The sequence below is a fragment of the Sander vitreus genome, chromosome 13 (assembly GCF_031162955.1).
Source record: "Sander vitreus isolate 19-12246 chromosome 13, sanVit1, whole genome shotgun sequence".
NCBI classification, from domain to species: domain Eukaryota; kingdom Metazoa; phylum Chordata; class Actinopteri; order Perciformes; family Percidae; genus Sander; species Sander vitreus.
In genome coordinates, this window is record NC_135867.1 from 24,036,427 (window position 1) to 24,062,129 (window position 25,703).

Here is a 25,703-nt window from a genome sequence, read left to right on the forward strand (position 1 = left end):
AGAACAGTTGTCTTAATGTCAGACATGCAGTGTCCTTTTCAGCACATTTCTTTAGTTTACAATACCTCTCCTTTAATCTGATTGGCTGAGGTCTGGCTCTTTCTGCACCTTTTCTGATTGGTTATGGATACATTTAGACCAGATTCATTTTACTTCTGTGTGGAAGTAAATGTGTGGTGTAAATGAACTTTAACCAGCTATGAATAGCTGCCCATTGGATATGCAGTGTCTGCACACAGAGGAACATCTACTGTCTGGATTTCTCCTGTTCAGAGGGAAACTGTACTTTGACTATTGGAAAATCCATTGGTATTGCTCTTAACCATGCATATCTGCCAACATCTGTTGGCTTAAAAGATTTGACCATTAAAATGTATGTGGTCTTTTGAGTGTAGAAAATACATTCAATATTTAATAAAACCCTGAAAATGTATTTTCAGTACAGTGCCATGTTTTCTTTTTGGGAAATCATGGTTGTTTGCGGTAACCATCCTCTTCTACTATACAGTAGGTCTGCAAACATGCTACCACACGTACTATCCACAAGTGGGAAAGCCATTGAAATAACCCTGTATAATAAATCAAGTCAAATTTCTTACTTGTAAGTTGCTGAATTGCCCCGAGGTTGCTGTCAGCAGCCTTTGAATACACAGAGGTCCTGCTCTGTTTTCCTTCATCCCACAGCAAATGCTATCAATGTGCCCTTGAAAATGTAGTGAAATTTGCACTGACATATCAATGACTGGGTAGGTAAAAGTCTAGCATTTAAGAGGTAAATCTAAATAGTTACAAATCGACAGAGACTTGGGATTTTTGTTTGACCTTTCATATAACTGTAAAACCAAGTATGCCACATAACATTTGAATATTATTTAAATATGGTACTTTTAGATAACACATTGTTAATGACCTTTGTTTATTCGATGTTGTACTATATTCATTTCTGAACCTTAACCAGATATAGATATCAGGCATGTCCCCCACAAGAGCTTGGAGAAAAGATTAGATACTAGTATGTATCTCTCTATTTTCCATTAGTTATACACAGGGTCATGGTGTGATGTCACAATTTTGGAAATATGTTGCCCTTATCCAAGGAGCCGATTCCGAACAACTTAAAAAGTATACTAGACCAGAGCCACTGCTTTGTTCTGAAAATGAAATACGTTTCCCATTATACTTCTATAACGTGTCAATATTGCCCAGCCCATGTTTGTTACACATCACTGCCTGTAGCCAGGGCAGGACTGGAGTATGGTACTGCCTCCTCCAGTCACTGTCATTGCGGGCAGTCAGCGCTGCTCCACGGTGCTGACTCTACACTGGTTCCCTCACTGTCAAAGCGACATAGTAATCACTGTAGATAAAGATACAACCCAAGTGGATGTGCGGAAACCATAATAGACAGAGCCTTACAAAGACATCTCCATAGACCTACTGGGGCAACAGCTAAGACAAGCTTCTTTCTTTGCCATTGGGTTTGGACTCTCCGTCTGTAGCGATAGAGGCTGACGGTACACAACGTAGTCCGAGGTCTGAAGGCCTCGATGGTGACGATTTATTTTTTAAGAATCATCCTAATAAGTGAGGTAAGATGATTCTTTCGAATTATCGTTATTGTATTTACACTGCATATTAACACGGCAGAGACGGACCAGACAGCACATGCGAGTATTATCGTCTGACAAGTTAGCCTAGCTTAGCTGTTAGCTGGCTAATAGCATGCTAAGGGTCGATTGGGGATATCAATGCGATATTGAATGAGTGTTATCTACTGCCTGTTAACGTTAGCTATTAGCTAGCTAGCGTTAACTGTTGGAGTTGGCTGTATATTACGATATTGCTTGTGCTTATAAAACACATATTAAACATTTCTAAGTGCAAACGTTACTCATGAATCGGAATAATGTGTTGGCATGGGCAGACAGGTTAATGTTCCACGATATAGCTAACATTACCGTTAATCTTACCAGTATTAACTAACTTAGCATTAGCACCACTAACGTTGGCGTAAGCTAGTTATCCGCGATAGCCAAATTAACAAACACATTAAGTTACTTATGATCCGAAGATTTACTAACGTTATTAGTAAATGAGAAATGAATGCATTGGCACTTTGTGACAGAGTTAGCTAGCGTTAACTCAGCTTGTTATGTCAACAGAACTCTTACTTGCCTGGCATTCTATAGTTAAGTAACTATAAGTTAAGAGTTTCTGTAGTGTTTGATAAACCCTTGTATCAGTGAATCTTCTCATATCGTACAAGACACTCAGACTAAAAGACTGTCTACTTTATTTGCTTCATGAGACATTCGATTCTGCCCTTTTAAATGGTCTGTTTTGCCTGTTCCTTACAGGTTTAGTTGCAGAGAGATGGCAGACAGTGCAGGGCTGCAGTTTGTCAGCTCCTATGCCTTTGAAGCCATGCAGAAGGTGGATGTGGCGAGTCTGGCTGCCCTAAGTGACCCTGAGCTGAGGCTGCTGCTACCCTGTCTGGTGAGGATGGCTTTATGTGCTCCAGCTGACCAGAGCCAGTCATGGGCACAGGACAAGAAGCTTATCCTCCGCCTGCTCTCTGGAGTAGAAGCTGTCAACTCCATTGTAGCACTTTTGTCTGTTGACTTTCATGCCTTGGAGCAGGATGCACGGAAGGAGCAGCAGCTCAGGTATATCTGAATAGTCTGTGGTAATAAAGTTATTGCTACAGTCTGGTAATGATTAGAATGAACTGCCTCTGTTTTTTTTTGTTTTTTTATCAAGTCATACATATATTGCTTTCTTCATAAAAACTCTACAACTGATCACTGTTTTCCAAAAACTCACGTGGAGTTCATTTTAGCATTATACACAACGTGCTGTCTTTTCTGCCAGGCATAAGGCAGGTGGCTCTAATGGAGAAAGCATCCTGGTGTCACAGCTACAGCACGGCCTGACCCTGGAGTTTGAACACAGTGATCCCCTCAGGAGACTCCGTCTGACCCTCAGTGAACTGTTGTCTATCATGAATAAGGTACAGTCAGAGGTCCCCATATGATTCAGTAAATCAAAGGACATTGACAACCTGAATGAAGTTATCTTAAATGGTGAAAAAATGGCATAAGTATTATTCCAATGAAATAAATAACAAAACAATATGCATCATAACAAGAAAAGACAACAAAATGTGCTTGATGATGAACTAAATTAGACAAAGTAAATGTATAAAGGTAGTTAACTATAGAATTGAAAGATAGTACTGGTTATGCCACACTAAAGTACCCTGATAACTAGCATTGTACATAGGTTACCAAGACACTGCAGAAATGGGGGATTTTGGTGATTTTAGCGGCCTAAGTCTGAGCTACTGCATTTTGTATAATATAGAAATGCAGAAGAGACATCTTTCATGCTTGAATACAGAGAGACAGAGTTGTCTAAATATAAAGAAATTAAAGCATGAATTATTTAGTACACATTTCTGAATAATTGAAAATATGTTACTTGCAGAAATGGGTCTTGGATGTAAGAAGATTGCACACCTTCCTTTACTTTTTTGTCAAAGCTTAAGTTGGCATCAGAAATTATTCCTAAATTTCGGGCAGCTGATCTTACACTGACAAATGATATACGTTTTTTGTACTGCAATTGCCCTTGTACTTCACCTAATAGGATGACTTGGATGATTGATAAACACTGTCTGTTTTCCATTACCTTGTTATTTCTTAGGTGGCAGACTCAAATGGAGAGTTTTTCTTAAAGTCCTCTGAACTTTTTGAAAGCCATGTTTACTTGGATGAGGTCGCTGATGTCCTCTGCATTTTACAAGCAGGTACCCAACTCCTTTCATCTTCTTAACAGTTTTACCTAAAGGTGCTGTGGAAGCGGAATGGTGCAGAATACAATGGATTTTGTACACATATACTGTATATGAGCAAACATGACCTGTATATTAAGAAAAAAACCTAATATTTCTGTAAAGTCAGCCTGAAAATAATCCACCTCAGTGATATTATCCTCTGCAGTTGACAAGTTGTTGTCTAGAATGCGTGTTTATTTTTGTTTTTTCTTAGAGCTGCCTTCTTTGCTCCCCATTGTGGATGTGGCAGAGGCTTTGCTTCATGTCCGCAATGGAGACTGGTTTCTGTGTCTGTTGGTTGCCAATGTCCCTGACAGCTTCAATGAAGGTAATTCATCTGTCTTACAACACTGAACATGCTGTCAGCTGATAATTTAAGATAGAGTGGCTGTTTAATTGCCAGTACTAGCTTCATATGGTTAGTGAGTGTACCTGCTGTGGCAGAAATAGGGCTTTACTTAACCGTAAAAGGTTTCTGTGGTAGCTTCATTATAATCATAGGCAGATTGCTATTGAGTTGCCATCTCATGTTTTCTTTCTGAGTTTAGATGTTTCCCCTTTATTCTAGCCATGCAATTTGTCTTTGATTGATGATGAACATTATTGTGTTGTTCTGGCTCACAGAGTGTGCTTTGAGAGACGCATTATATATAAAACTCTCGCTGTCTCCAGTGCAACCTTATCACACAGAGGGTCAGGTCTAAGTCAATAGCTTTTGTGTGCGTTACATAGCAGTCAACATTAAGGAATCCTTTTGGCTTTGTTAAAGGAAAAGACCTTGTTTCATTGAATTGAAAGTGAAATAATTCGATCTAAGGGTGAAGTGTGGGAAATGGCTCTGTCTAGAAGCATCAAGGTCTGTGATGTTGAACACGAGCTGCTAACCAAACCTAACTCCACTGGCTCCTTTATGGCATATGAAATAATCCAGTAGTGGCAGAGATGGAAACTGATATCATTTCAGTGCATGCCATAGTCTAGGCCAACCGTAAATAGTTGGCCTTTTAAATTGTCAGCTGTGGAAAAAGTACAAGGAATAATGAGATAAGGCTGTGGAAATGCTGTCTTGTGATGGCTGTTAAATCTTATTTACAGGCAGATAAATGAGTCATGATTCTACGGTTTAGGGTATTTATGGAGGAACATGACATTGGAGAAATGATAACAGTCTTACTGTGGAGACCTTAAAGCAAGGGTCACATTATAAGCAGATATGACATACAACATTAACATGTATTGATTGAACAGTATTTCCTTTTACATTGTGGGAAAATCAAATTCAGTGAGCAAGTTGCTAATAGCCAGGTACAAAGTATCAAAATAAACAAGTCATAGTACAGTTGTTTTGTTGTTTGCACATGTCTGCACTTTGCAGCATCTGCACACTGTTTTCCTCACACTGTAATTGATTAGTCCAAATAATGTTTTTCTGTCTCTGCAGTTTGTAGAGGTTTGATCAAGAATGGAGAGCGTCAGGATGAGGAGAGTGTGGGTGGTCGACGCAGGACTGAAGCCCTCAGGCAGCTCTGTCAGATGAACCCCTCACAGGCCCTCAACATCAGAGCTATGGTGGTCAGTAACTCACACTGTTTAATCAATAACCACCCAAAGTGTATCTACTTCAGATGAGAGAATCCATCACAGCTGCTATATTCTGCTGGAGATGCATCTGTGCTGAATTTATTCTGCTATCCTGGCTTTATTTCACATGAATTATGTATGTTTAAACTAAATTTAATACTTTTTAACTTAGCACAATGTTTAGTATCTCTACCGTTTGTGCGGTATGCTTTCATTACAAAATGTTACAGGATGTTTGTGTAGAAGTCAATTAATTATTTGCCGAAAGTATCATCTCAACATAGGTATTTACTGTAACGTCTTAAATGATTTGCAGTTTCTCGTAACACCTAAGAAATTTGAAGCAGCATAATAGACATGCCTTATCAGTGTATGCCTCCTTAAGTGCTAAGGCCGTGAATTTTCAAATGCTAAACATAATGGCTTTAAAGTCTTTTTTTTAATTTTCATGTAACCTTTATTTAGACAGGTAATTCCGGCTTCTTAAATGTAAATATCTTCTGGTTTCTTTAAACCTATATGTAGTAAACTGAATATCTTTGAGTTGTGGACAAAACAAGACATTTGAGGATGTCATCTTGGGCTTTGGGAAACACTGATTGACATTTTTCACCATTTTCTGACATTTTATAGACAAAAGAAGTAATTGATTAATCGAGAAATTAATAGATGGATGAATCGACCATGGAAATAATCGTTAGTTGCAGCCAGGCTAGGTCTGGCAATGCAAGGCTAGTAGTTTATAGTCAGGGTTCAGCTAATTGTTTAGCTGTCCGTCCCACATCTTTGGTTCGATTTCACCGCTCCTTATTGTGTCGTTTTCTGTTTTCAGTAAAAAAAAACAACCAAAAAAAACTCACTTAAGCCCCTTTTCCACTGGACAAAAAACCTACCAACGCCCACTAACATGTGGCTTTTGTCTTGAGTAGGAAAGGTTACAATTGGCATTCATTCCCAGGAGCAGTTACTCTGCAGTAGTCATAGCTATTTATCAGCTCCAGCTCCAATCGGCAGTGATGGAAACATAACACCCGGGTGGACATGCTAATAACGGCATAAAAGGCTTGTCGCCTCCATCGGTAACTTCTGCGACTAACCTAATCTCAGCTGCAAATTCTGTCCATCTCCGTGCAAGCAACACTTAAACTTGTTCCAAGTTAGTCTACAAAAAGTTTGAAAGAGAGACCGAATAAGTGACGGATATAATATAAGAAGTAACCACTGTAACATTTTTTACTGGCTTCCATGTTGCTTTCTAGTGTTTACAACCCTGTCTTCCAGCAAGTTTGTTAGACCAAACAACCAATCGATTAATCAAAATAGTGAGCAGATTAATTGATGAATTTAATCAACTAGTGATGGGCTCTGTTTGGCCAGGGGAATTTTTTTCTCTAGTTATTTCACACAAACATTCACATCATACATTTTAAAAAGATGTTTTGTCTTTACTGATTGATGTTGTGATACACGTTGTGATACTATCCCTGAAGGGAGAAATTTGTCTTCTTACTCCCCCCTGCTCTGAAGAAGGTTACAGCACCATGTCAGTTATCGAACGAGGCCCCAGGAGGTAGTAGAAATTCATTGCCTTCCTGAATAATGTATCAGCAGGACTTGTATCAGCCAGACTTTATATATTATTATACTCTACCAAAAAAAAAAATGTCCCGAGAATGGTTGAAACATGCAAGTGATAAAGAATGCTGGAAAATGATGTATAGCAGAGCTTAAATGATCAGTTGATCAACAGAAAGTTAATCAGCAACTAATTTGATAAATAATAGTTTGAGTCATTTTTCAAGCAAACATGTCAAAATATGTGCTTCTCCACCTCCCTTTCCTCCGCTTTATATCATTTTAAGCATGCCATCAGAATAATTTACTAATATAATAATATAATTTACTGTGTGTTATTTTTCTTCATTCTGTGTATTCCCAGGTGGAGGAATGCCACCTGCCTGGTCTGGGTGTGGCTCTGACTCTGGACTATAGACCAGATACACCAGATGAGGCAGTCAGTCCCCTAGTCTCTTATGTTAGCGGTCTACTACTGGGTACCAATAGCAAAGTCCGTACCTGGTTCAGCATGTTCATTCGCAATGGACAACAGGTAAGAGGCCAGGCTTGACTCTGTATTGCATTAAATATTGATTAATTAGGCGCCCACAAACACTCTAGTTTGCTCAAATAGACACAAAACTGGTTGCAGAAGTATTTTGGCAAAAATAACACAGAGAAGATTGCAATGCCAATATGTAAGAGCAACTTTGGTATCTTGTCTCATCATGTTGAGCAGAGGACACTGAAGCAAAAGTACTCTGCGTGAGGTGGCAAAAAAATATGTTGTGGTGTACGTCTGGACACACAACACACAACACACAACTCACTCACTCACTCACTCACTCACTCACTCACTCACTCACTCACTCACTCACTCATGTATGTTTCTCTTTCCATACTTGTGAAGGACTGTCATTGATATAATGCATTCCCTAGCCCAGCATGGGACAATTTGTTTTGACACCCCTATTCTTTTCTGTCATATCTTGAATTGAATTGTCCTAGACGTTTAAGATATAACAAAAGATAATAATGAAAGCATGCATCTTTCCATCTGCTGGCAATTCTGGCACTTTATGAAGACAGACGGATATTTTTCACAGTCAGCCTTTCACTGCAAATGCCATAATTTGTTTGTTTCCCTTGAATGTTTCTTATTGTTGAGGCTCTCCCTCAGCTCTGTAGAAAAGCCTCTCTGCATCATTGGGTAAATGTATTGTTCTGACCATATTTAGACAGAAAAGTAGTTGTTATGAATAATTCATAATTTTGTTAATCAATTTTTTTTGTTTATCATCATTTTTTTCATCATAAAGAAATGAAACAAGCATTCACTAGTTGGAGCCCTAATGTAAGCACTTGGATGAAAGCACAGTAGTGAACTCATGCCTTTCTCTATGTACTGCCAGCGAAAGAGAGAAAGCAGCTCTGTGCTGTGGCAGATGCGCAGACAGCTGCTGCTGGAGCTGGTCGCTATCCTGCCACGCTCCCGCAGCACCCACATGCCCAATGACGGTGATATGGAAGAGGAGGCCAGCGCAGGGTACTCTGGCCTCAGAGAGGAGCATGTGGTGAAGGCCAGCGCTCTGCTCCGACTGTACTGTGCCCTCATGGGCATTGCGGGCCTCAGGTAGGTCAAAGAGGATGCAGTAGCCCTACTGATATTTGATACTTCTTTGATCAGGATTTTGATGTGTATTTGATTGTTTTTAGATTTTGATATTTGAAAGCAAGTGTGTGGCCTGTTGTTTTTAATTATAAATGCTTTATTTTATTATTTCAATGTTCCACAGTCAGTGAATGTGTTTAGAGCATTGGTTTAGTTATAAAAAAGTTCACGTTTTTGAGATAATATACTCAATGTGATCCCTCTGCAGACCTACAGATGAAGAGGCAGAGCAGCTCTTGCAGTTGATGACCAGCCGGCCCCCGGCCACACCTGCCGGTGTGCGCTTTGTCTCTCTGTCCTTCTGCAAGCTGCTGGCCTTCCCTACTCTGGTCAGGTACATAACGCTAGTCTTATTGACTCCTACTTTTAGACATCTTTGCACAAATACAGTTGGTTGGGATCACAAACCCACAAACAAATCACAAACTCTTAGTGGTCTTGAGTTTTGATTTTCTGCCAATGCAGCACGCAAGTCTTTTGGAATTGAATATTGTCACTTTGTTATATGGAGTGTGAGCATTATCATCTTTGTGTGTCTAGCACTCCAGAGCAGGAACAGCTGATGGTCATGTGGCTCAGCTGGATGATCAAAGAGGAGGAATACTTTGAGAGGTAAGGAGAAGCTCTACACTTTTTTTCATGATAATGAGGCATTATTGAACAGGCATTACTGTGTGGAGAAACTGTGTTACTTAGTTTGCATGTTCAAACAATGGTGAGTACATTTTTACCAAAATCTGTCACAATTAAGATCTTTAAGACTTGATACTTAAAGGTGCTCTAAGCGATGTTGGGTGATGGCACTTCTTGTTGACGTCGAAGTATTTTCAAACAAAACGAGGCTAGCTCGCCCCTCCCTCCTCCTCATCCCGTCCCCTCGCCCTCCCTTCCGTGCTTCCGCGCACTAACCCCCCCAACCCCCACCCCAAAATCCTTCTTGTCGGTTATTGGCTGGAACGCTGGAAGACTGTTTGGTGGTGCAGGTTGGCACAATTTGTTTTTGTTGCCATTTGTGGATCCCGGGCTGTCTACAGAGACCACTTTTTTACAGTGTGTTCAGGGGACAGGCAGCTAGCAGATAGTGAGGAGATGTTTGCTGTATGTGAAAAATGTTGTAGCCTAAAATATGCGTGAAATCACTTAGAGCACCTTTTAATTAAATGAAGCTTAACTTTTCACTGTGTGATTTTTAAATATTTGGGTAGTAGATACACTTTGTACATATCTAATATCTATTCACAATGAGATTTTGTAGCGCTTACAATATGGCCTGTCTTAACGTCACATTATAACTGCAGCAGTACATATGAATGTGTGTTTGTTTGTGACTCTAGTCGTAAAGCATACATCATCACAGAGTCTTACAGGACTTAAGGGGCGATTTAAGGGATACATGCTGATAGAAGAGTGAGTGAGTAAGAGAGTGTGTGTGCGTTGATGCAACTAGCATAATCAGTTTATTGAAATTCTGTCCTGTAAGAGGCAGGATTAATGACATTTTTCTCACTCGCCTCCCATGCATATGTGTGTCCTCCTCCTTACAGTGCTGCAGGCGTATCTGCTTCTTTTGGAGAGATGCTATTACTGGTTGCCATGTATTTCCATAGCAACCAGCTCAGCTCCATTATTGAGTTGGTGTGCTCTACTTTGGGGATGAAGGTAAGGTGGTAGGTGGGAGGGAGGCAGTGATCAATACATCAGTCCGACTGACCAGCTACTGGCCACACTCCTCCACTGCAGCAGTGGTGCATATAAAGACACTATCACTGATGAAACACTTGCAGCATAGACATATAATCTACCAAGACACTCTATACCCTGTGGCCAATTTGCTGTTTTATTACTTATTAAGTGCACTATTGTTTCTTGCCTGTGTGCTAAGTAGTTTTCCTGTCTCAGTGCATTTTCCACTAAGATGTGTAATGTAATTGGATTTAGAGCCTGTTTGTTTCCACCCCTAGGGCAATCCTCTCAATTCGACGTTGCGCCTGCCATGTAGAATCTTTCTTATGAAATATGAAAGGAGGGAATTACAAAATACCAGCACAGTTGCCTGCAGGTTGTTTTCACTCACAGTAAACCTACCATGGTTGATGTTCTTTTTCTTGCCAATGTTCAACTTACTACAGATTGCCATCAAGCCCAGCTCTCTAAGCAAGATGAAGACTATCTTCACACAGGAGATCTTCACAGAACAGGTACATACTTTGTAATCTTTATGGACATTTTCTCTCTGCTTATTCCAGTGTTCAGTTATTTATTTGTATATTTGTGTTGGGTTTAATTCTTAACGATTATTTGTTTTCCCCATTGAGAGCCACTGTACACTCAGGAATATAGAAGCTTATAATTTAACAACTTGTGAAAATGAAAAAAAGTTTCCCTCTAAAAGTGGTCATAAATCACTTTAATGTACATTATTTAACGCTACCCAGGTGTTTTGGGTAAAGGTATAAATCTATCATCTCACTGCATATCATATATCATCATATGGCCCAGTCCTACATCTGTGTATGTACTTGATGTATGATGCAGTCAGTCATGTTTACTCCCACGTATGTTGTTAAAGGTAATTAGCAATCAAGAAGTTTCATACGTTGCCATACTCTCAGTTCTGCACAATCTCACTATAATGTAATATTGAACTATGCAGAATTTGTAGGAGTGCTTTGTCTGTTTTCCATTGTTGCTGTTCAGATAACTTGTTTTTGATTTCTGGTGTGTAGGTTGTTACAGCCCATGCGGTGAGGGTTGCAGTGACCAACAACCTAAGTGCCAACATCACAGGATTCCTCCCCATTCATTGTATCTACCAGCTGCTTCGGAGCAGAGCCTTCACCAAGCACAAAGTGTCCATCAAGGTAGGAGATGTGCACTAAATGGCTCATTGATGAATGGATGACTGGCTGTGTTAAGTCGGTTTCATTTTCCTCGGGTGCTGTCCTTGTGTGCATCTCCAGGATTGGATCTATCGCCAGCTCTGTGAGACAACCACCCCCATCCATACCCAACTGATTCCCCTAATTGATGCCTATATCAACTCCATCCTCACTCCAGCATCCAAAGCCAACCCAGAGGCCACCAACCAGCCCATCACCGAGCAGGAGATCCTTAATGTCTTCCAGTGCTCTGCTGGGGTGAGTCAGCCCGAGGCTCTCATGGGAACTGCAAAAAACTTAAACTTAACCTACAGTTAATGGCATTTTTTTTTTTTTGGTATGTTCTATAGTTTTACATATCCTATTTTGTTAATATCTGACGGTCTGTTGAATATTTAAAGGCAATATTTTCTTCTTAAATTACTAGAGCTAATAGTTTGTTACCTCTCTTCAATGGCAATGTTGCCTTTTTATATCCAATCTTTTTTTTCTTCTTCAAAACCCTTTTGTATTTAAAAACAAGTCTTTTGTTGCTGCAAACACAATGTTTATGACATCAATGTGTGAATAATGACTTAACGTTTTTTATAGTCCATGTAAATTGGTTTGTTTGAATGGAAACTCAAGCATTCCAGTTATATGTTGCTGATGAATCTAAGTATCCATCCCCACATTCACTGATGATGCATAGCCCTGTTTTTCTGCCTGTCCCATCCCTGACCTGTAGCTGTTTTTGCTTCTCTTTTGCTGTTGATTAGCAAGGAGAGGGTAGTCGAGGAGGACGGCAACGCTACTCCATCACCACCCAACTCCTTATCCTCTACTACATCCTGTCTTATGAAGAGAACCTGTTGGCGAGCACCAAACAACTGGGTATGTACCTGACAATATCTGTGTCCTATATAACACTGCACCGTGACTGGGTTCCCACTGTGCTGTTGGCTCACTTCCTTCCATTTCTTATTTTCTCTTCTTCTGCCTGTCCAAAGTGCATCCATTGTCATCTCCTCCACTGAAGGATGTATTGTATGTGAAATGGAGGGAATTCGTCAGGCAGTGTGAAGAGAAAGGCAGCTTTTGTCCTCTGTTAAGTTGTAGGAGATGCTCTCACTCTGGATGTGCAGTCATTCATCCTTTTCTCTCTCTGCACTGAATGTTGGCCGCTTCTTAGAGAATAAATGGAGGGCTGACAAAAAGCCAAGTACAACGGCTGCGGGAGCTGAGCTAACTAGGACAGCTGTAGGTTAGATTGAGCATTAGCAGTTAGCCTAGTCAGTGTTTATTCTCTCCCATGACGAGCTCTCCGCTTGCCCTTCATTAGGCCAGATTTATGTGAGAGTTTATGCCCATCTCTTTAATTGCTGTGTTTACCTAAGTGCTCCCACAGCCTTCAAGGAAGGAGTAATGAAGCCCATCAGCAGTGGTAATGAACCCACGTCAATGAAAAATCACCTCCGCTCCTCTACCGCATCGGCACACCGGCTCTGGCGTCCTTACCCTGCCAAATAAAACACTTATGCTCCATCTTGTCCTTTTCTTGCTTCACGTTATCATCCTTGTTGTTTCCTGTCTCATAGTTTCTTTGCTTCACTCATCCTTTCTCTCTTATTTAAAGCCTTGATGCAGAGGAAACCAAAGTCCTACTCAGCAGCCTTGATGGACCAGATCCCCATTAAGTACTTGGTTACCCAGGCCCAGGGACTGCAGCAGGAGCTAGGGGGTGAGACATGGGCTTAACGTTTGGTTACATCTCTATAGCCACCTTTTATTTAACTTATATGGAAGCACACAAGTTACATACCAAGATTGTAGTTATAACCCCACATTACATATCTCAGTAAATATTAGTACTCCACCAGATAGGCCTCCAATCTGTTTCTCTTTCAGTAATAAAGAATGGGAGTGATTATCCCTTGGTGAAAATAATTAAGCCTTTTATGTTTGAAAAAAGGAACACTCAAAAAAGGAAATTAAACAACACTAAATTATTGGGGAAAAACACTTTAAAATAACCTTCCTTTCTCTTTTCCTGTTCCCAGGTCTGCACTCTGCCCTGCTGAGGCTGTTGGCCACCAACTACCCCCACCTATGTCTAGTGGAGGACTGGGTGTGTGAAGAGGAGGTGACTGGTACCCTGCCCCTGCTGAGGAGGATGATGCTGCCCAGCAACACCTGCAGATACACTCAGAGCCAGCTCCACCAGGGTGAGGAGGGTGGGAATAAGGGATGAAAGAAATAGGGTTTGTGCAGAAGGTTAAGGCTGGTAGTTCCTTATTTAGAGCTCCCGTGCCTTTCTGCTAGCATTGCCAGATTTTTAGAAATGTGAGAAATATTATCAAAGTCCTTTAACAATCAGTGCCATATACTGTATATGCATAAGTTAAATAGAAATAAAATAACGCTACAAGAGTTGATTAGATACAATTCAAAGGTAAATAGACATCGTTAAGATTGAAAAGAGTTTAAAGGCAAATCTCAGTTGTACAGTTGTAAGCCGTTATCTAACTGAAATCTTATCTCAATGGTTAATCCCTCAAGGTTTAGAGGATAATGCTGTAATTGGTTTTTCTTTGATAGAGACCCTTGACAAAATGCAAAAGTGTAACAGATAATCAGTTTCACACACTATTATGCAGGTTAATGCGTACGTGTACCTTTACAAATTGATATTTAATATTTTATGCAGCTATGCACAATTGTGTTGTTCTAACATATCCAGGGTGTGTTTAAGGTTTCCTCTGCGTTGCAACGTTCCTCTTAATAATGGTCACAAGGAAAAGACAATGGATTCATTAATTATGAATAGGAAAGTAAGTAAGTAAAAATGGCTCCCAGGGCTTGGCGGTAGGAGGTGAACGGGGGTTTCAACAGCAGACTGCAACGATGGTGTGGAACTTGACCTTTTAAGTGAATGACCTACTCAGTATCATTTTTCATTCTGTAAATTAGACACTTATCTTTGATTCACACTTTTTTGTGGATTAAGGTTAAAGGGTGATGCAGTTTGATTTTCTTCTTACCACCATTTAGTCAAAACGAACATGTTTGCCAGATGTTGCTACTATCAACTTGCTGCTCCAGAAGGATTTGGTTTTATCTCTTTGGTTTCTTTTAATTTCAATATGCATATTTGTCTTAAATGTGAAGATTAATTTAGCTGTTTGTCATCCCTCACCCCACTCAGCCTTCCAGAAGTTACCATCTAGCAGTCCCAGGCTGATGCGGATCCTGGAGCATTTAACGCTGCTTTCACCCGGAGACTTGATCCCTTATGCGGAGGCCCTCACAGCCAGCATGGCTCTGCTGCTGGAGCCTGCTGTGCCTCGCCGAATACTGCAGACCCTTAACAAGCTCTGGATGGGCCTCAACACTGTGATGCCCCGCAGGTACTTGCTCTGGACACGATTAAATGTTGTAACAAAGAATAAAAAATGCTACTGTTACAGCCTCAGGTGAGAATTCCACTGAATGTCAAATGGGAATGCTATATCATGGTAATTGGAAAATTCAATTTGTTTACATTGTGCTAGTTTAACTGTCATATAAGATTCCAGATAATTGATATGATATGTCGAGTGAATATGATATATTTTCTGGCTTAAGGCGTTATTAGCATGCCTTAAATGAATGGCATCACTTGAGTATTGGGGCTCAAAATCAATCAAGAGTCCAACTAAGTATCTTTTCTTCACTAATTAGAATGCTGAATTTTTCCTCAAGTTAATGAGAAAAAAGTAAACAAACTGAAAAAAAATGTAAGGCCTTTTCTGACCTGGGCTTAACATCCTCCTGAGTTATTGGATCACAAGTGGACAGCTCTGATGTTGTGTTCACAAATCTTCAAAACTAGTAAGACAGTAGGTTCTACACAGGCATTTTGAGAGACCACTTGTGATTGGATCCCACTTACCCGCTCTTAGGGGTTGTACGGTTCATGAAAAAACATCCGAACCGTTTGGTTCGCTAATCTCAGTTCGGAGCGTGTGCGCGTCGCACGGTTCATCAGTACACTGCCAATGTGCACTAACCACTTAGTGCCGTATTGCCCACTTTCGACACCTATGTTAAAACACTTACCGGAAATGACAAGCGGGATGAGCGTGACGAACGCAACACATGGCAGCTGATTGGAGGAACGCGTCACATGGGTCTGGCTGCTCCCGAATTTCAAAACGGACTACGATCTCGTATTTTAAGAAACTAGTTCACCAAAATGTGTTTCTTAAGCGAGAAATAGGCCATGCAGCTGCTGAATCTGTCTGTTTTTTTGATTGACAAAGGTCAGTTTTTGAGAGTCCGCCGAGCTGACCGCTCCTGAAGTGGAGTGCATGGATGTATGAAGAGAACTGTGGAGTGTGGAGTAGTGTTGACGAACTGACAGAAGAGCCGGTTAATTAACCCGACTCGTGTCACTGAACCGGGAGAATCGAGTGCCATACGTCAATGAACCGACTCACTCCTGTTTTTTTTTTATCTCATTCGTGCCGTTGTGTGTAGCTGGTATTCTTCTGCTACTGTGTGTAGTAATCTAGCTCATTAGCGCCCCCACTGGAGTGGTGGTAGAATCAATCAGGAAATGGGCTACCTAGACTGCGCACCAGGTTACTGAACGAGACCGAATGTAACCGTGCAACCGGCTGCTCGAGTCTAATGTAATCTAGCGGTGTCTCGGCAAGTTTGAGTTATTAACCAAGCCTTGTTTCTGGTGCATCTTAGATGCTTGTGTTCATGGCAATTCACACATTATCGATGGGGAAGTACATCACAATCAAATACACATCATGTTATCTTGGTAGTTATGTTAAGTTAAATGTTTGTTACGTGGTAGGTAGGCTGTCACGAGGAGACTGTCATAAGGAGACCGCGCACCAGGCTACTGAACAAGACCGTAACCGTGCCTAGTGCATGAGTCTATGTAATCAAACGGGTGTCTAGGTTCTCGGCAAGTTTGAGTTATCAACCAATCCCAGAAGCCTTTATGTCTCGTGCATTTTAGAATTGTGTTCATTGAAATTCATAGGCTACATTACCAAGGGGAAAGTATTATATCACATACAAATACACGTAATGTTATCTTGGTAGTTATGTTAAGTTAAATGTTAGAAGTGAATGTTGCTACATGGTAGTTAGACTGTTACGTGGAGACCACCAGGCTACCGAATGTGACTAGTCTAGTGTCGGTCAGTATGAGTATGTAAATAGTATGCCGAGACCGAATGTAACCGCAACTGCTCGAGTCTAATGTAATCAAGCGGTGTCTTGGTTCCTGGCGGGGGAAGTCAACGTGCGATCACCAACCCCTCTTCTATTATAAGCAGCAGGAGGTCCTTAATGTGACCGAGGACACATTCGCCTACACACTGCTAAAAGAATGTGGCGATATGCAGCCCAGACTACCTGCGAATGTGGTTAGATTCATATTTGTATGTATTTTCAGTCGAGGGTTAACAGTAGTACTTGACTTGGTGTCGTCTCTCCTAAGGCTGTGTCAAGTTGCTGTGAGACTCGGTAAATGGATTAAAAAGAGACCTGTGGAAGAAAAGTTGTTGCCCTTAACCCCAGGCTGCTTGCTCAATGATTGTTGTGTGAATAGATCAGAGGTATTGAGCCAAACAACTCTGTCAGCCTGCGTGAACTCTCTGGACAGAAAAGGGTAACCCTCACTCTGCCCCAGGGCCCACAGGAGCACAGTTACCAAAGCTCTGAGCAGACATCCTATCGATCCAAAATGGTTGTGTAACAAGAAGAGCTCAGGGCAGGAAAACTGAGGGAGACTCTCCATGAGGGAGCTTTAAGGGATAGTTGCCCACTCCCTCTTCCCCATTCTCACTCTCTTCTCAAAGTATTGAATGTTGCAGAGGGCTGGGCTCTGGTGGACCCAGCAGGAGGGCAGCAATGTCAAATTTCACTTGATTCGCAGGACGGCTTGGAGCTCCAAGAGTACCCTGCTGTTTATAGTTTAGCATTGGTCTGATAAGAGAGTTTAAAGGCGCTGACACACCAACCCGATTATTGGCCGTTGGACAGTCTGGCGAGGTCAGTGACTCAAGTCTGTTCGGTGTGTTCCGTGCCGTCGTCAGTCAGAGGAGCCATCGGTCTTCATTTGGGCCAATTTGACATTTTGAATCGGAAGGGGGGCAGTCGGACTCGATGACCAATCTGATTGGTGGAGTGCTAACCCGGAAATGACGAGCGGGATGAGCCTGACAAACCCCTCTCAAAATCTGACGAAAATCTTTTAAACTGACCTTTGTCGATTTGAAATGAAGACAGATTCAGCAACTGCATGGCCTATTTCTCGCTTAAAATGTTTTCAGAAACCCGTTTCGGTGAACTATTTTAGTACAATATGAGATCGTATTCCGAACGAGCCGCCATCATGGTCTGGCTTTGAAATCCGGGAGAAGCCAGATCCACGTGACGCGTTCGTCCAATCAGCTGCCAGTTTTCATTTTTTTGGGTGACGATACAGATTAGCGCCGCCTGCTGTTATGGAGACGTATTACGTCTTGCGCATGCGCAGAACGTACGCTCAAGTCGGCGTCGCTTCGGTGTGTTCCGAGGCACTTTTTTGACCAACTCGGGGAGGCAGTCAGTCCGACTACCTTTTCTGCCAAAGGTCGGCCGTCGGGTTGGTGTGTCAGAGCCTTAAGGGTGAAATGCTGCCCCAGACTAATTTGTGAGCAACTGAATTAAACCCCTACTGAAGTGTGTCTCATATCATATTTTAGTAGCATCTAAGTCTTTTTCTTCCAAAATACAATAAATCCATTTTGGAAAAAAAGATGGACAGTTCATGATTAGTTCATTGTTAGTAGTTCATCTGGAAGTGTGATATTTTTGTCAACGAGCAATTTTAATAATATCCTTTTAAAAAGTGCCATAATGTGTCTTTATGTCCTGTCAGTCTTTTTGAATGTTAGACATCTCAGTTTGAAATGAAATTCTTTTGAGTTATGAAGATCCAAATGCTGGGCCAAAGAAACACCAAAGTAGTCTATTTCCTCTACTTTATAACACTTAGTGTTATATGAGTGAAGGTTTAAACTAATGTCTGTGTTGCAGGTTGTGGGTGATGACCGTAAACGCCCTCCAACCTTCAGCTAAGCTGCTCAGGCAGCAGAGGTACACTCAGAACGACCTGATGGTGGACCCTCTCATTGTGCTGCGCTGTGATCAAAGGGTTTACAGGTAACCACAGGACATATTCTAAAGGACCATATATGGACAGATACAGCATACGTATACAGTTCTGTTTATGCTACATTGGATGATTGCATACACCTGTTCACACGTTTTGTTGGTCTATGGTAATGTACATCCTTGTGGTCATAAGTTTTTGGCTGCATGTTTACGGTCCATGAGGAAATGGGCAGACAAATGGCTTGCATTTATTTTATATATAAATATATAAGAATGGTTAGGATGTCTGTCAGATAGCTTGAAAGAAAACGTTAAACCTTAAAACACTTATTATTGCAGTGTTTTAATGTTAATAATCAACAAATAATTGTAGCTATGTCAGTATATGTGACTCTTCTATCCAGACCAATGGAATTGACAAAGGAAATGCTTTTTTTTTTCTTTTATTTAAACATTCAGTAAAAAAAAAAAAATTACAGGTTCAACTTTTTTTTGTTAGGTGTCCTCCTTTAATGGACATTGTCCTTCACATGCTGAATGGCTACCTGCTGGCCTCAAAAGCCTACCTACACTGCCACCTGAAGGAGACGGCTGACTTTGAGCGGCAGAGCCAGACGGTCTCAAACCTGGGTGTGCCTGGACAGCCAGATACACCCGAGGTCACCAGGGAGGAGCTGAAAAACGCCCTGCTATCTGCGCAGGTATTTTAACCACTAACTGACACACAAACGCACTTTGTCTAATATGGCATGCAATTACACCCAAAAAATATGTTAGAGATGACCTTTCCCACCTAGTCATGATAACCACCTGTTTCTGTTTAACCCAAGGACAGCGCAGCAGTCCAGATTCTCCTGGAAGTGTGTCTGCCAACCTCCGAAGAGCAGCAGCTGGGGGCCAGCACAGAGAGCCTGCTGAGTAGTATTGGGGGCCCCTTGCCAGAAAAATTGAAACAGGGAAGCCTGGGGCCCAGAGCCAGGCGGGGCGTAGAGGATGCCGAGCCAGAGGGAGGCCTTCTTAGTGACTTGAGGGAGGTGCAATGTCTCATCTGTTGTCTGCTGCATCAGATGTTCATTGCCGACCCTAACATTGCCAAGTTGGTCCACTTTCAGGTAACATTATAGGAAGAAGATGAAGTGGGCTGTACACTTGATATTTTTGTGTTTTACTGTGACAGTGGGAAGGCTGGTAGGTTTACAAACATAAAGAGTGTGTGTTGTAACAGGTCTGAATAAAAGGCCAGCAGGGGCTCTTTATGACATTCCTGCTTCTTATTAACATTACTGCATGACTAGATTTTCTTGCTTCCCTCCAAATGTTATCATGCAAATACCGTTTGTGTGAGTAGTTGAGTGGACAGTTCCATATTACTGTAAATACCTTCGGGTCAGTTTTTCAAAAGAGCCAAGTCATGTTGACCCCATTAGTCATCACATTCTGCCATGGCATTAGTTGTAAGTAGCTGCAGCACTCCCAGTAGTAGCAGAGGACCATATGGAGGATTTCATCAAACCATCCTGCCTCTGTCAAGCTAATCCACGCTTGTCCGCACTGCCAAAGTACTTGTGTGTGCTTAAATGACTACTTGATTGAATTTACTGTGTATTCCTCATTCCTCCCTTGTCATTCTCCATCTTTGTGTCTCTCTCTGTCAGGGTTACCCTCAAGCTCTGCTGCCTCTAACTGTGGCAGGCATCCCTTCCATCCATATCTGTCTGGACTTCATCCCAGAGCTGCTGGCCCAGCCCCAGCTGGAAAAGCAGGTGAGGCCTTTAAACACCCCCTCCCCTCTCATCCTCCCTGTTTTTCCTGGCTTTAAATCCCAGACTTGCCTCTCTTACACTTGCATTCTTTCTATTTTAAAGCAGCTCTATTGGGAGCTCGCTGCTGAGTGTTTGCATATTTGCTACATAAATATGTAAGGGAAAATGTGTAGCCGTTCTGAATGTGTGTTTCCACACAGATCTTTGCAATCCAGTTGCTGTCATACTTGTGTACCCAGTATGCGCTACCCAAGTCCCTCAGTGTGGCCAGGTTGGCCATCAGTGTCATGGGCACCCTCCTCACAGGTCAGTGAACTGTGTCTTTACATCTCATACATTCATGCTTTTGGTTGTAGCCTCATTTACTCACCACACTTCTTTTTATCTACTTTTGTGTCTCCATCCTTGAATTTGCTCCCAGCAGACTTGCTGTATACTGCAACTTAATGCAGCATTTGCATACAGTATGTCTTGATATTTGTATCCCTATATTTGGCTGCCGCCATCTGGCCTTCGGCTGTTAGTGCAGCATTCTCTCTCCATTACATAAGTGCATAGTGTGTACCAGTCTATTAGCCACTGTATTTATTGTTTACACAGTTCTTTTGTGTACTCTAAATATGTTCTGTTTTTTAGTGCTGACTCGTGCCAAGCGTTTCTCCTTCTTCATGCCCATCCTGCCATGCCTGGTGGCCTTCTGCCAGGCCTTCCCTCCGCTCTATGATGATGTTGCAGGTCTGCTAATACAAGTGGGCCAGGTTTGTGCCTCCGACGTTGCCACCAAAGCCAGGGACATTGACCCTCTCATCGCTCGTGAGTATAGTTAGTCACTTGATTGGCTTTCATCAGTACGCAATTTGTAACAATTCCTTTTCATTGTTGTGACCACCAGTGTAGAAACACTGTGTAGTATACATCTTTGAGGTTATCAAGTAGGGACCGCCTAACACCGATGTTTAGGTAAATTCCTCTTCCAAAAACAATTAACAGAAACTTAGAATTGCCTCTATTTATACCTGATGTCAGCACTGACCAGGAAACAATTTGCACTTACATTGGCAGTCGCTGCTCTGATGGCATTATTTATATTAGACACTAAGAGATCAACCAACATGAAAAAGCTCAAATGCAGCCATTGACACACGGACATTTTTGGCTTTTTTGGTATTAGGTGGGAAACTGTCACTAAGTAATATTAGTTGATCCTTTCTGTAATTAGCTGTGCCCTTTACCTACGCATGGGGTTAGACCAAATTAAACAGATAGTAATGTCCAGATTTAAAATTAAGTAAATAAAAGGCCCCCAGTGTTAGTCATTTAATATTGAGTCTCGATCAAATATTTAAATGTTACTACGTAATGTAGCTGCATATGTTTGACAGTTGAATATTTCTGAACTAAGGAAATACATCCTTTTAAAGGTTCCCTTCAAAGGTTAAGGGAAAGCACACAATCTTTCACTGGATTCCTAATGATTTAACCTGTGTTGGACATGTTTTGTAGTTTTTGGCCTGCTCCATCCAGGTGCCATCCAATTAATATCATCCAGTGATCCTGTCCTGAGTGTGCCAGATCTCATCCAATTAAAAAGCCTTGATCAGCTTTAAATACTGATCTTGCCGATTGACTGGGCAACTCCAACTATAGATAATATGTACTGTATATAGTGTGTAGATTTTGAAAAGTGGTCAGTTTTTTCAGAAGATCTACATGGTAAGACCACATGGACAGAAAAAGTGAGAATTTAAATTGTGCATGTGCCTTGATGTTTACACATTTTTTGTACGTGGACATGGTATATGATGACTATTTCTAGATATATGTGCATACCAGAAACTGCGAACAAATCTGTATTGTAGATCAGTCGGAGCCATACTAATATAATGAAGACAGATGACAAAATGTATAGTTAGAGAGATCTATCAGTGTTTAATGAATACCATTAATAAGAAGTTTATTAATTTTCTGCCGCAGGCCTGCAGTATCTGAAGGCGAAGCCTCAGGGGGCTGTGGCTTCAGGAGGAGGTTCCTCCAAGCTGACTTTACCCCAGAGAACAGCAGAGGAACTCGGCGGAGCTGACCCTGATGTCCAGCTCTGTTACTGTGTAGAGGCCACCTTCATGGACATCATCAGCTCCACCCTTCATGGACTATAGACACACATATTCTAGAGGAAGAGGAAGGGACTGGACTTAAACCAAGAACTATACACTGCCTCTGAAAGACTCTCGAGAGGGCTACTGTCAACACGCATCCATTCATCTTTCACAAATGGACTGGGACTGATCACATTTGTCATTGGTTTTCAGAGGATGTAAGGTTGTGGGTTACTCTCATTATGTGCATGTGATGGGACATGTTACTGTACATCCATTCTAATCTGTTCAGTCTGGACTGAAGCCAAGTACTGAAAAATCCATTCTCTACCATTTGACACCCTGTAAATAAATCATGATCTTCAATTTTAGAAAATGTATGTTTATGTGCTCGGAGTTGTAGAAAGTAAAATATTAAAAATGTTAAATGGGTCCATTAAATTGACTTCTATAGGCATATTTTTTTAAAGCTTTAAGTGACCTTTTCTCAGCTACTGAAAAATGGAAAATGTTGCCTTAAAATAATATGTAGAGCTTTTGTACTGTGTTTGTTTGCAATAAAACAAAAAAAAAAAACTTTCATTGATGAGGTGTATTTGGGACAAAGGGGAAACATTTTGGTTAATGAGTTTGTGTTGTGTCCATCTGTCCCTTCATCTAACTATCAAGACGTTCAAACTGGTCTTGTCGGTTTACCGATTCTTGGCCACACGTTTAGACTATAACACTTTCCGGTCTGGACGAGTTGGTTAACAACTTTGTTTAGTTAATTATAATTTCGTCCCGCCCCCTGTTCTCGCGGTTTTTGGAAGTTTGTGATATTTAAGTGAATTTCGGCGTTTCGACAGGTTATTTGACTTAACGTTAGACAAGTAACGTTAGTAAACCAGAAGAGGTGAAGAGCGGACAACTACTTGCTGGTTAAGCCTAAATTCTGAGGGGCTGTAGACATGAATAAAAAGCTAGTCAAAATGTATCTAGACCTGCCGAGGCTAACGTGTTTTTTAAGAAATACCTGCTATTGGGACAAGGAGGAGTGTCTGAGAGGAGACCAGGACCTGTATCGAGCTGCTAACCGTGGCATTTTGGACTAAAAGGTAAACAACCTCCACTTTTACTCCCACAAACGTAAGAATAAAAACTATTTATCCTAATTTCTTTCGACTTAGCTAATGCCCTTAACGTTTTGAGAGCTCCAGAGGTCTCCTAAATCCTTCAAATAGTCTTGTGGTATTGTGCACGATGGCTTACTGGAACATTTAATATAACGGAGCCATAATGTTATTATTAACACCTGTGCTTTTCCTATATCAAGTCAAAATGGCTGCTGTGAAAAGGGCCTATTGTTTAATTCCTATTATTAGCAACTGAATGTATCTAGTTTGAATATTGTTTTATTTAATCTCCATTTAAGTATTACAAGTACATTGTTGTTAATTTCACCTGCTACTGAGGATATTAAATATTTTACGCAAAGTAAATTAACTTGTAAAAGCAAAAATGCTGAATGATTTATCACAGAGAAAACGTGACTTCCAAGAAGTTAAGTGTGTGTGTGTGTGTGTGTGTGTGTGTGTTAATATTCTGAAGTGTGATGCAATGTTATTTTACAGTTGTGTCCTTAATAATCTGAGAAATGTCTGCTTACGTGTGTGATGTGGTCCGTTTTTCTTATGAGTGTAGTTAATTTCAGTGGAGGTGATCCACGTGCCAAACTGGGGCACTGGTGTAAGGTTGTATCTCACTTAACTCTTAAATAATAATAATATTGAATGGACACTGTTAAAATCATTGTTCAGGCTTGGTCTTGGGGGAGATCTTGGCTTGGTTGTGGTTAATTTTGTTTGGACTTGAGTTGGACTGAATTTATTGCCTAAATACCTGCTATTAACAAACATTCACTGGTTTAGCTTATGAGTCATGGTATATTCAAGATAGAACGTCTTTGTTGTATTGGAGGGAGATTAGTTTTCGCTGTCTGTTCATATTTCACACTAAAATGTACAGAACAGACGTTGCAGCAGAGCATGGACCGAGATAAACATCTTGAACTACAGAACCTCTGTTGGTCTTATCTTTGTGGCTTACATGGTAAAAGCATCTTATTGCACCCAGCAATCTGTAGCAATTGCTTTCTGACTTATAAATGTGGCTTCTTCTGAAATGGCTAATGCTGTATTTTGTGATTTGTTAAAGGGCCTGAAGTCTTTAAAGGCAAGGCAAATTTATTTATATAGCACATTTCAGCAGCGGTGCAATTCAATGTGCTTTACATAAAACAATAAAACGGTAAACACAGTTAAATATCAATACAAATTAATACAAAATTAAAAATGGTTAATACAACATTAAAAGCATTTCATACAAAATTAAAACAGAAGCTGAACGCAGCTTCCCCCTTTTTTGTTCCGACTCGGGATCGCAAGCAGACCTGTCCCTGATGATCTCAAAGATCTCTGCGGCTCGTAGTGTAGTAGCAGATTTGAAAGGTAAATTGGTCCTATACCGTTAAGTGACTTATAAACTAACAAGAGTATTTTGAAATCTATTCTTTGGTGCACAGGAAGCCAATGTAAGGACTTCAGAACTGGAGTGATGTGTTCTATTTTCTTGGTGTTGGTAAGGACTCGTGCAGCAGCGTTCTGTATCAGCTGCAGCTGTTTAATAGACTTTTTTTTAGGAATACCTGTAAAGACACCGTTGCAGTAGTCAAGTCTACTGAAGATGAAAGCATGGATAAGTTTTTCCAAATCCTGTTGGCACATAAGTCCTTTTACCCTTGCTATATTTTTGAGGTGATAGTAGGCCGATTTAGTTACTGACCTAATGTGGCTGTTAAAATTCAGGTCAGAGTCCATAATTATGCCAAGATTTCTTGTTTTGTCTGTTGTTTTTAACGTTGTTGATCGAAGATGGGCGTTGACTTTTAATCGTTAATTTTTTGGTCCAAAAATTATCACTTCCGTTTTATCTTGGTTTCATTTTAGGAAATTCTGGCACATCCAATCGTTGATTTGTTCAATGCACCTGGCCAGGTGTTGTATTGGACTATAGTCTCCGGGTGACAAGGTTATATAAATCTGTGTGTCGTCCGCATAACTGTGATAGCTTATGTTGTTGTTTTCCATGATTTTAGCTAGGGGTAGTATTTAGATATTAAACAGTAGAGGCCCCAGG

General features: G+C 40.9%; 1 protein-coding gene across 1 annotated transcript; it reads left to right on the plus strand.

The window, feature by feature from the left end:
• Positions 1–1,262: 1,262 nt before the first annotated feature.
• Positions 1,263–23,102, plus strand: ints2 (integrator complex subunit 2). The gene is made up of 25 exons (XM_078265882.1): positions 1,263–1,589; positions 2,358–2,666; positions 2,872–3,010; positions 3,706–3,808; positions 4,050–4,163; positions 5,277–5,407; positions 7,356–7,526; positions 8,386–8,606; positions 8,854–8,979; positions 9,186–9,257; positions 10,190–10,304; positions 10,775–10,843; positions 11,372–11,506; positions 11,606–11,782; positions 12,283–12,397; positions 13,140–13,244; positions 13,564–13,728; positions 14,709–14,910; positions 18,590–18,715; positions 19,167–19,368; positions 19,498–19,779; positions 20,323–20,430; positions 20,631–20,736; positions 21,067–21,243; positions 22,405–23,102. The coding sequence occupies exons 2-25, from the start codon at positions 2,374–2,376 to the stop codon at positions 22,584–22,586; spliced, it is 3,636 nt and encodes a 1,211-aa protein (XP_078122008.1). The 5' UTR covers positions 1,263–1,589; positions 2,358–2,373; the 3' UTR covers positions 22,587–23,102.
• Positions 23,103–25,703: the final 2,601 nt, after the last annotated feature.